Raw genomic sequence first — 11,745 nt, forward strand, 5'->3', positions numbered from 1 at the left:
AGGATTTTCCCTTAAGAAATCAAGGAAGCTTGTGCTTTCTAGGAATTAGCTAGGGGGAAATAGCCAAATCTAACTTCAAAATAAACAAGTGGTCCTTATGTTTTAAAGTTCATATTTCCCTCTTCCTAAGTGTTAGCAAAGACAACCAGAGTTGGCAAAATTGCCAGGCTGCTTGGAGGGGGCGTGGCAAGGCCTCAGCACAGGCCCTGGTTGGAGCCTATACAGTACCCAGGAAGCCTTGCATGGCAGTGTTGCACCTGTTCAACTACAGCTTCTCTATCAGGTGCTGCATTCCAAACAGGACTGGGGACGTGAGGGGTGACTCCGACAATTTTGCCCCCATAGTGTAGCCACCCATGCTCACCCTCTGAGGCCAAACAAAAAGGATTGCCTGACACCCAGGTTTTGTTGTTTCCACTTTATTGTTCAAGTACAGAACTTGAGGTGAGCCTGGACCTTCAGCAACGTGCAGAGAAGAGGCCGAGGGGGGTGGGGATGGGGACACAACCTGGCTGAGAAGAGAAACAGGTTGGAGAGGAAAATACTGGACGGGGACACAGGGGGTGGTCACCATGACACCAGAAGACAGCATCAACCACACCATCTGGGTGAGGAAGGGAATGGAGACGTAATGGGCACAACAGTGGTTTTTTCCATGCCCCTAGCACCCACGTGGAGTTTACATGTTTGGAAATGGACAGGGAGGAGGAAAGGAGGAGGAAAATGGCTGCCCAAGGAGGTATCCTCTCCACCCTGATTTCACATCCAACCCCACATCCCTAACACCCTTCTACCATTTGAAAAACAGGCATAGCAAAAGGAAGCAAAATAAATTAACATTCTGATGTGTGTGTGGATGGACATCCGTTCATATGTAATGGGGGAAGGAGGAGGGGAAGGGGGGATGAAAACACCTAAAACGATACCCCACCTCAACCCCCCAGTCTACTCCTCCTTTCCCCGTCCCCCCAAAGCCACCATCCAACCAGATAGAAAAATAAAGGTCTAATTCACTCAAAATTCTTCCGTTTTTACAAAACAAACAGGGCGGAGCAGAATAGGAGCAGGGGAAGCAGGCAGCTGCAGGAATAGGGCTGGGGAGAGGCTATGCTTCCGTCTCCACCTGAGGCTGGCTCCCTGCCACATCCTTCTGCTCGTCCTTCATCTCTGCATCAGCATGACGGTCTCCTGCAGCTATTGCTGCCTTGGCCTGTGAAAAGAAAGAGGGCGAATTCCAGCTCTCATTTGGCTTTGGCCAGCAGCCAGGTTTTCACTGATAAGAAGCTGACTTATTTCATGTCTTCAACTCTTACCTGCCTGCACTCATCTGGTCTGGTGCCACACACCTAGCACCGTCACCCTGTATGTAGTCTGTTCCCACAAATACTCACTCCCCAAGTAAAAACACATACACATTAATTTCCAGCAGAATTCCATGGACAAAACAGGTCCCTTTTCAGACATGCCCTAAAGATACACCTGCACAAAACTATGAATTGATAAAATCATTCATTGCAATACTGTTTAGTCTGAACTTATCCACCATGGAAGCTACTACATGTGGCTACTGAGTACTTTAAATTGGCTAGTTCAAACTGATATGTTTTAAGTATAACATACATATTGGATTTTGATGACTTAGTTTGAAAATACATAAATGCAATATTTAAACATGTTTAATATTTAGATAAATTGGGTCAACTAAATGGTATTAACATTAATTTCACCTATTTCTTTAATATAGCTACTGGAAAATTTAAAAATTAGTTATGGCCAGCCTATTTCTACAATGCTGGTCTAGAACACTGAAGACTAGAGATAGGGGTGGGGTGAGATATGATGCACCTATGAAATGGAATACTATATAAGCATAAGAAAGAATGTGAAAGCTCTTTTGGATGTTGATGTAAAGGAAGTATCCAGGTATAATAATAAGAAAGCACAGTACAGGAAACAGGTAGCGCGTGCTACTTGTGACTAGGAAAAAGGGAGAAAACATGAATGTATCTGGTTGTACATGTATTCAACATCCTGGAATGATACAAGTTGCTTTTGGATGGTGGGAGGCTTTTTACTATACATTCTTTTGTACAATTTGAACTATGTAAATGTATTACTATTTTAAAATAGATGTTTAAAAACTGTTTTAAAAAGGCATAGAGAATTTATGTTGGAAAGAACACTCAGCAACCAACTCCTGACCTCTAAACCTTGCAAGTAGGTTCCTAGCCCTGACCAATGAGGAATGCTGGCCCTGACAGCAGGGGTTTTCACTGGGGAACACCCACACTTCAGGGATGAGGGCAACTTCTGGTTTCCAGGATTGGCACAAGCAATCACAAAGAGCCCACAACAGCTGGGTTGGGCAGAGGGACAAGGAAATGAGATGGGCAGAGGGACATTACTCGTCCCTGTGTCTGCCCCGATCCTCACCTTGTTCTCTTCCTCAGCCAGCCTCTCGAACATATTGGCATAGAGCTTCTTCTCCCGTGCAAGCTGCTTGCGGATCCGCTGATGGCAGATGGCCAACTGGGCCTTGGCGGCTTTGTTGCTGGGGTAGAGCTGCAGGACCTTCTGGAAGTCAGCCCGTGCCAACTCAAAGTCATTCACTGCCAGGTGAGCCTCTCCCCGGCGGAAAAGGCCCTTCTCATTGTTGCTCTCCAGCTCCAAGGCCTAATGATGAAGGAGGAAGCAACAGCGAGACCTCAGCTCCTGTAGCTTATCTGGCCAACACTGGGTTCCAGAGGATGATGGAGAATGGAAACAGCTGGCTCTACTCCAGGAAGAATGAGTCTTAGAGCATTAAATGGAGAAGACCAAGGTCTAGGAAAGAACCTCATTTAGTCCAAGAGGCAGAGAGGGAAGACAGGTCTTCAGATGGGAGAAGGACGTCTGACATCATTTCCATTCTCTTTAGAATAAACCAAGTATGTAAGAGGTAAAGGCTAAGAACCAGGGTAAACAAAACATTTAAGTAGCTCTTACCATCCAGTGTTTCCTTCCATCTCTGGGTCAACTGCCTCCCACCTCTGAAGCTAAGGCACTTGCTTCTCCTGGCCTCTGCCTCTGGACCCTTAATTTCTGAGCTCCCAATGTTCTACACCCTGCTTGCTTCCATCCTAGTCACTGAGGGCAAGATTCAGACATGCTGGCAGCTCATCCCCAACCTTCCTGTGAATGTTGCTCCCAGGCCTTCTTTAAAGGGGCCTCATGCCCTAGCTGATTTGGCTCAGTGGACAGAGCATCGGCCTGCGGACTGAAGAGTCCCAGGTTCTATTCTGGTCAAGGGCATGTACCTTGGTTGCAGGCGTCCCCAGTGGGGGGTGTGCGGGAGGCAGCTGATCGATGTTTCTCTCATGGATGTTTCTGACTCACTGTCCCTCTCCCTTCCTCTCTGTAAAAAATTAATAAAATATATTTAAAAAATATATAAAGGGGCCTCACCTTGTTACAGTTTTCAATGGCAGCTGTGAAGGCCTGTAGTTTCAGATGACACATGGCCAGGTTGAGATGGGAGGCCAGCCGAAGGGCCCGTGCCTTCTGTGCTTCTTCATCAGAGAAACTCGACTCGTATTCCAGCCAGGACACAATCTTCTTGTATTGAAGCAAAGCTTGCTTGTACTTGCCTTCCTAGAATGGGAGGGAGGCTCAGGCATACAGCACAGGTCCAGTGGCATCAGGCAGTTATACCTGGCAGACACCAGTGGGCCCATGGGCATAAGAGAGACCTGCTTACCCTTAACCCCCCAACCCCCCACAAGCAAGACCAGCTAGCTCAGATATATAAAGGGAAGACTGCAGGTGCCACTTGTCTGTTCCCTGCCAGAAAATGATCTCAGCCACGGGGGACCATGGCTGCTGGCTTACCTTGAAGTACACAGTGCCCCGCTCTTTCACTATGGCGCTCTGTTCCAGCTTCTCATCTGAATTCATCTCCCAAGACTCCTTGGCCTGCCATCCCCCAAAGAAGAAACACAACTGTCAGTTACCCCTGAGAACCACTTGCAGGGTGGGACCTGACTCTAGGATAGGGAAGACCTTGAGCAAACTCACCTTCTCAAAATTCTTGAGCTGGATTTCATATTTCAGGTCAGCATTTGGTGGGATTTGGAACTTTTCCTTCCCCACATTGCCAAAAGCATAGCTGTGGGGACAAAAACAAAACACACAAACAAGAAAAACCCTCTAGGTCATCTCAGCAACATTTAACCTGCTCCACACATTAAAGGCTTTATTATTTGTTTCCTGGAAAGTACCTCCCCATCCCCTGAAACCTGGTTCAAATGTTTCCTATTCAGTAAAGTCTTCCCTGACCTCCTTATACAATCAGTTCGTCTCTTAGTATCTTACATACCCTTGCAATAACTCATACTACATACTGGCATGGTTATAAACTTAAATGGCTTCTCAATGAAAAATGAGTCAATAGATGGCAGGAACAATGTCTCTGAATACCCAGGAATTTTCAGCATTGTGTCTGGCATGGAGTAGGTGTGTTTTAATAAATATCATTAACGAGTGAAGGAATTCATGGGAGATGGAAATCTTGATGTCAGCAGAGAGTCACCCTAGCTGGTTTGGCTCAGTAGATAGAGCACTAAACTGTGCACTGGAAGATACCAGGTTCGATTCCAGTCAAGGGGACATGCTCGGGTTGCAGGCTTGATCCCCAGTAGGGGGCATGCAGGAGGCAGCCAGTCAATGATAATCTCTCATTGACGTTTCCATCTCTATCTCTCCCTTCTTTCCTGAAATCAATTAAAAAAAATACTAACATATATATATATATATATATATATATATATATATATATATATATATATATGAGCCTATAGCAGCCATGACTGAAAATATTACGTTCTAACCCAAGGAGATGTGGGCAATTATGGCCACATTCCTAAATGCAGCAAAGAGATCATAATGGTCTATGTTTGGTGTACCCAGAGGCACAGGGAACAGTAAGGAAGTGGTGGGGTAGTGAGCACATGAAGAGGAAAGGACACACATGGCCAGTTATACAACTCACTGTGGACATGGTTCACCCCTGCTCTACAAAGTGCCCATTCCTCACCTGGGTTTGAGGTGCACAATGGAATGTTCTCCTTTTTCCATGTGCTGAATAGCTTTCTCCAGCCCACAAGGCAGATCCAGACTCTCACCCTCGCCGATCTCAAAGTGGAGCTCCCGCTGATCAAAAATCTGGTCCTTGTAGTACCCTTCCAGTGCGACTGGCATGCAAGAGAGGCAATGTACCAGGTGTGTGAAGGCAGATGACTGAAGGATGCCACGAGCCTCCCTCTATTACCGCATCACTTCTTGCCACTAAGAGGCCCGGGCTGTGCTCTCAGACTTGGAAGGCTAACTAAGAAGGTATGTCCAATCCATCATTTTATAGACAAGAAAAGAGGATCAGAGAAAGAAGTGACTTGCCCAAAGCCACCCAGATACTAAGTATCAGAAACCACATTAAAACCGGACCACTGTCTCACCCTCCACCATAGCACCATCGTTGGGCTTGGAATAGCCTTCGCCCCGAGTCCGTATCCTCCGGATGATTCCGCCATCTTCCTCTTCTGTCAGGTCCTCTCCCTTGAACTCAAATAACTCTATCTGTGGGAAAAGATGTAAGGTGACACAACTCCTTTCAGCACTAACTCATCAACAGTGAGATATAACTTCTATTCAGGAAAGTCCCTAGTAACTGCTAGACTAGGTTAGCCACTCTCGGAGTGGACAAAGTGACACTTTTGCTAAGTTGTCAAGATCTCCCCTAGTGTTAACTTTGGTAGAGACAGGGCACAGAGATTAACCAGAGGAGATCAATTTATTTACTACCTGCTCCACATAACAAGGACATGTTCCAGACAATCCTAACTTGGTTAACTGAGATGCCCAATCTGATAGGCATTAGAAATGACCCAACAGCTCCCAGTAGTCTTCTGAACATTCTCCAAGTATTAGTGGCCATCAGGGCTCAACTACGTTCAGACTGAATGGTGTCAACTTCCACCTCCTCAGGCAAACTTCCCTCACTTCGTTGGCCCATGGAGGGAGGCATCTTTCTCCACCTCTGATCTCTAGGCACCAATATCCTAGACTGTCATTTATAACTGCATGCAGATTCTGACCTCCAGACTCCTTTCAGTTAAAGTTACACCCCATCTCCTCTGGGCACTGCTTTTGAGATAAACATGTCTCAACCCGTTATCCTGCTTCAAGTTTGAAAAGGGGATTCGTGGACACCTTTTGTCACCGGAAGTCTCCATCACAGCCCACATGCTCGTAGCCTTCTCCTCTTAAAGGCCAGGCCCTCAGCCTTGGTTACATTGTCTCTCAGCAGCAGGAAGGACTGGAGGGCAGCCAGACCCTGAGCTGAGATAACGCTGGCTCTTTGCCTTGCTCTCTGGCTGGACATTTACCTCAAACACAAGTGTGGCGTTAGAAGGGATCTTCGGAGGGCTGCCTGCCAAACCGTAGGCATAGTCTGGTTTGCAGGTGATGCGGCATACTTCTCCCACCTTCATGGTTGCTACAGCAACGTCCCAAGCCTTGATGACCTCCCCTGTATGTACAAAGAACAAACAGGTCCTCCTTGGTAGGGATGCGACTCAAGGCCCAGTGGCCTCAGAGTACCATGTCCAAGGGGAAGTTGGACAATCTTTTGAAATGGGACCAGAAAGGTAGAAAACCTGATTGCAACCAGTGCTGTTGTCCCAGGCATCTTAAAACAAACAAACAACACACACTCAACTCTAGAACAAAGGAGTTCAAGAAACAGCAGTTCACTCCTGAAGAGGGAGGTATTCAGAGGTGATCAGGGGAAAAGAGAAAGAAATGAACATAGTTACAGGACAGTGGAAGAAAAAGGAGTAACTACAACAACATAATCAACAATCTGTAATAAACCATTCCTCTTCAAGCTTCTGAAAATATGGATTGTGCTCGTCACAGCTTACACCCTCCTCAAAGCCTATCTACCAAGCCAAGGTTTTGCCTACCTTTTCCCAGGTCAAAGGAGAACTTGTCCTTGCGGTCTAGACTGGAGTCAAACTTGGTACCATCCAGTAGCCAGCCAGTGTAGTGAACAAAGACTCGGTCCCCAATCATGGGCACCTCTGTGCCTACGCCCTCTCGCTTGATGACCTGGGAAGAAGGGGGAGAAGGTGAAATCCCCAGGGATGGGGACAGAAAGAGGCAAAAAAACTGCCTGCACACCCCTGTCAGGAACATAGAGGAGGTCTTCTGCCCCCTTGTAAATAGATTCAAAGGACCAATCCTCAAAGGATTCTGAAAACGAGCTTGGCTAGAAGTCAAATGACTTCCCAATCTTTCTTAAGGTGCAGTATAACTTGTTTTGAAAAACCGGAGACACTCAAACTCTCTAGATCTTATTTGTAAAGTAGTGATGATAATCCATTTCCAAGTTGTTGGAAGATTAAATTGGTAAAATTTATATCAGCAGCAAAGAAGAAGTATTTATGCTCTATTTTCTCATCTGAGTAGGGTCTGGTTTGGAGATAAAGCGAGAAATAGAGAAATGGAAAGTCCAAAAGGAATATACCAAATTAAAGGCCCATCACACATAATTTGTGCATGGGTACAGTCCCTAGGCAAGGCCTGCGATCAGAGCCATCTTCCCTGGCTGCTGGTAGCTGCCCTCCTCCCCCCTTCCCACTCCTGGTTTCCAGGTTGCCATCGTGGATTGGAGCCTGCCTGTGGGGGGAAGGGATGGGGATGGAAAGTGGGGAGGGAACAAGGTGGTGGCCGGCAGGCCACAATCGGGCCTAGGGGTGGGGGGCATTCCTGGGTCGAGCACCTACCCCCTGGTGGTCAGTGCGCATCACAGAGACCAGTTGTTCTGCCAACTGGTCAATTTGCATATTACTCTTTTATTATATAGGAGGATTATATAGGATAAGATTGCAGATGAGCACAGGTGTCAGGCCCTAAGCTCCGACTCAGAACATGGGCATTCTGAACTGGTAGGCTGGTTTAAGTCCTCCATTTCTGGGCTACTTATAAGTCTCCACTTCTCTTCCTTAGCATTTATTCTCTGCCTCCATGGGCAACCTGGTTGTCCTCTTCAGCAAAATTTCCAAGATAGAATAGACAAGGGATTAAGGAGTAGAAAAGTTAAGGGAAAGGAGAGGAGGATAAAAGGCGTACTGTCCCTTCCTTGTAGAAATCACCAGGACCTTGGAGAGAAAAGGGGAAGCCACACGCCCATTGGTAGAGCAACTTGGGGTTTCAAGATCTGCAATGCATTTCTGGACCAAGTAGGGGCTGGGCTCCTGGAGGTTTGTCCAGGCTGGGAGCGCACACACACGTGGCGTTCAGCAGTGGCCATGAGATCCGGGCTGGGATTTCGCTATCCTGGACTCCGCAGAACCTGCTCTGAACCACCGGTGGTTGTCCTGACCCAGGTCAAGCTGCCTTGCTCCCTGAGTCCTGACACCTCCCTCTTTACCCTGGCTATTTGCAGTCTGGCGGGTACACAGCAGCAGGCTCCCAAGTGAAGCACCTCCTCTCGGCACCGCACCCCACACCCCGAGCCCCAAATCAGGAAAGGCGGGGGGTTGGGAATCCGAGGTGGGAGGGGAACTACAGGTCCCAGCATGCACCGCTCCCCGGTTTCCCCGGGACTTGGGGGAAGGGGACAGCATGGCTGAGCGGGTGACCTAGCTAAGTCCCAACCTTTAGAAAAGGGGCTAATGCGAGGGCAGAGGGCGCCAGGACCTTCCTCCCGGCCAGGTCCGGGCACCAAGTGGCACATAAGCCTCTCGGTCAGGAAATGACTCTTGTAACTCGCTTCCAGTTCCCGCTCACATTTAACTGCTAGCGCTAGTAGGCGAGTTCTCGCACCACCACCGACGACGACGGCGGCGGCCATAGGCGTTCCCGGCTGCTGCAGGCGGGGAAGGAGCTGGCAGCCTGGCCGCTGGCAACTGGGGGGGCGGGGGGGTCGAAACGAGGTGAGGGAGGGGCGGGTGGCGCAGGCCCGGCCCGGGTGCACGCCGCCCAAGGCCCCCAGCTCCAGCTCGCGTGCCCCGCGGCGCCCCATTTCTCCCCCCGCTCCCCCGCCCCCTCCCCGCGGCCAGCACAGCCGGAGTTGGCGCTGCAGGGCCGGGGTCCTGCGCCCCGACTACAGCTTCCAGGGGCTCCGGGAGGGGGGTCCGGGGGAGGCCCGCGCACCCAGGCCACCCCCTCCGGAGCCCGCGGCTCCCCAACTGCGCAGCCAAGGCCGGGAAGGCGTTGCAACCAGCCGGCGGCTGCACGGCCGCTCCACGGCCCCCGGGAGAGGCTGCAGCGGCGGCCGTGCCCTCCTCCCTGTCCCCGGGGCCCTGCGGGGCGCTGCCAGGCGCGGCGGGAGGGCGGCTGCGAGGGGGGCCTCGGGGCTCGGCGGCCCCCAGCGGCCCCGGGTCCCCGCGTCCCCCGCCCTCACCTTCAGCACGCCTTCGTCCAGCTTGGGGCTGATGTCCACGCCTTCTATCCGCAGCGGTGCGGGCTGCGCCCCGCTCTCGGCCGCCTTCATCTCCTCGGCGGTCATCTCCGCTCCGGGCGCCGTTTACTCGGGGAGCTGGGCCCCGGGCGCGCGCCAAACCCTCCGGCCGCCGGCCTGTCTGCTCGGGCTGCGGCGCGGGCTCGCGGGCTCCGAGCTGCGTGCGATCCGGACCGCGCGCGGGCCTCAGCCTCCGGCGCCCGCGGCCGCAGCGAGTCCGGGGGGAGCGGGAGGAGGGGGTGCCCGGCGGCCAAGGGCGCGATTGGGTGCCTCCCCGCCGCGGGGGGCGGGGCTGGGCGGGGCCGGCGCGGGAGTGGGAGGCGCGGGGCGGGGGCGGGGGTGGAGAAGTTTCTGGAGACGCGGCGGTTCGGCCGGTTCGTCCTCCGGTGCGGGTGCCGAGGGCGCAGTTCCCTCCTGCGGGCTGCCGGGTCCGCCGCCCCACGCCCGGACCGTCCGACTCTGGGCGCCGCCTTCCCCTCCCCCGAGGCCTCCCTTTCCCGCTTCCCGATCGAGCCGGATCCTTCCAGAACCTTCCCGATGCCCCCACATCTCTCTCCAGCTCCCGGCCTGCCACCCCGCTCCGCCCTGTGCACGGCAGCCCGCCACGCGGTGTGCGCGGAGCTGCGCGGCGGGTGAGCGGCAGCAGCTCGGTGTCCCCGGGACCCTGGACGCGCATGTTTGTAAATGCCGACCGTACACACAGGACGGCATGGTCCCTCCGTGTCCACTCGGCGTGCACACTTAACGCATTGGGGAGCACGGCCGGGAGGGAGGGGGGAGTGGCCTGGACTGAGGAGCGCTCACCCCAATGCACTGAATGGGGCCGGAGCAGCCTTGACTTCCCCAGAGCCCGGAAGGCGGCGGCCTTCGGCTTTTTAAAACCGTCGGAGGAGCTGATTTGCAAGAAATGACCCGCTGAGCGAAGGATTCTTACAACGGGGCTGTAGTTAAGGGTCCGCCCGGGACAATAATAAAACTGCTATTTCGGTTAATACTTAAAAACAAATGGTTTCAACTCACGAAAAAAGTCATTTCGTTTTACTAAAGACCCGTGCAAGATATATTTTCTTAATACTCGATTCCCAAGTGTGCGGTGGGTCAGAGCTCTGCAACACCTAGTTACCCAAACTATAGCTTTTCGAGCAAAAGACCCTTCTGGAGAGGGTCTTAATTTTGCTCATAACTTAACCCGTTTATCTTTTATTGCTTGCTTATTTTTTAAATTATTATTTTAAATCCTCACTCAAGGATATTTTTTCCATTGATTTTTAGAGTGGACTGGAGGGGGAGAGACAGAGAGAGAAACATCGAATGTGAGACATACACATCCATAGGTTGCCTCCCGCGTGAGCCCCAGTGGGGCAGAGGATGGAGCCTGCAACTGAGGTATGCTATTTGCTTCCAATTAAGAAAAATATTCAGAAAAGCATGACCAGAATCAAACCCAAGACCTTCAGTCCACTGGCCAGTGCTCATCCACTGAGCCAAACCGGCTAGGGCTTAATCCCAGTTTAGCATTGCCTGGTGAGTGATATCAAATAATCATTGGCTACTATGAATTTGTATTCCAATATAATAATGACAATAAAACTTTATTTTGAGCCCTGGCTCTGGCACTTTGCTATTGTACACAAACTGTCCCATTTAGATAGGTAATCAAAAAGGCAGTTACAGATAAAATTTCAATACCTTAATGTAATTTAATAATGCATCATAATTCTTTCTGATCAAACTTTACCGGAAAGAGATGCAGAAGAAATGAAACTGCCTTCTCCAGCAATTTACAGCAAATGAGTATAGCCACAACCAAAACATTTCTTATTAGATGACTGGGGAGACCCTGGGAGGATATTTCGGGAGTTGGTTGACTCACTAGGGGTACATCTGTTTATTTTCTACACTTTTCCTTAGCAGGGTAAGAAGGAAGTAACCGTGCCCAAACCCTCTAAAACTCCAGGAGACAGGGAAGGCAGGGTGCTGGCTTGCTGGTTTGGCAGTTATTTTGCTGTTGGCTTATGCACCTGCTTATTCTCAACACGTGCTAGTTTCTTTTAATGCCAGGTTTTATTTGACAGAACAAGTTAGGATAGAAGAGAAAAGTTCATGCTTTTCTGAATATTTTTCTTAATTGGAAGCAAATAGCATAAGCCTATGTCTTTTAATTCCTGTCAGCACACATTAGTCGGGTACTTAAGCTGTGCCTGTCATTGCATAAACACACAGTTGCAGTAGTATGAGCATATGCA

General features: G+C 50.5%; 1 protein-coding gene across 1 annotated transcript; it reads right to left on the bottom strand.

Moving 5' to 3' along the window:
• Window positions 1–408: 408 nt before the first annotated feature.
• On the bottom strand, window positions 409–9,694 carry FKBP4 (FKBP prolyl isomerase 4). Its single transcript, XM_036454750.2, has 10 exons — window positions 9,443–9,694; window positions 6,999–7,143; window positions 6,420–6,562; window positions 5,490–5,610; window positions 5,072–5,228; window positions 4,054–4,144; window positions 3,868–3,951; window positions 3,445–3,630; window positions 2,434–2,673; window positions 409–1,210 (listed from the first exon to the last, which is right to left on the bottom strand). The coding sequence occupies exons 1-10, from the start codon at window positions 9,545–9,547 to the stop codon at window positions 1,106–1,108; spliced, it is 1,377 nt and encodes a 458-aa protein (XP_036310643.1). The 5' UTR covers window positions 9,548–9,694; the 3' UTR covers window positions 409–1,105.
• Between the last annotated feature and the right edge of the window lie 2,051 nt (window positions 9,695–11,745).

Source organism: Pipistrellus kuhlii, unplaced genomic scaffold, assembly GCF_014108245.1.
Source record: "Pipistrellus kuhlii isolate mPipKuh1 unplaced genomic scaffold, mPipKuh1.p scaffold_m20_p_3, whole genome shotgun sequence".
Lineage (NCBI taxonomy): Eukaryota > Metazoa > Chordata > Mammalia > Chiroptera > Vespertilionidae > Pipistrellus > Pipistrellus kuhlii.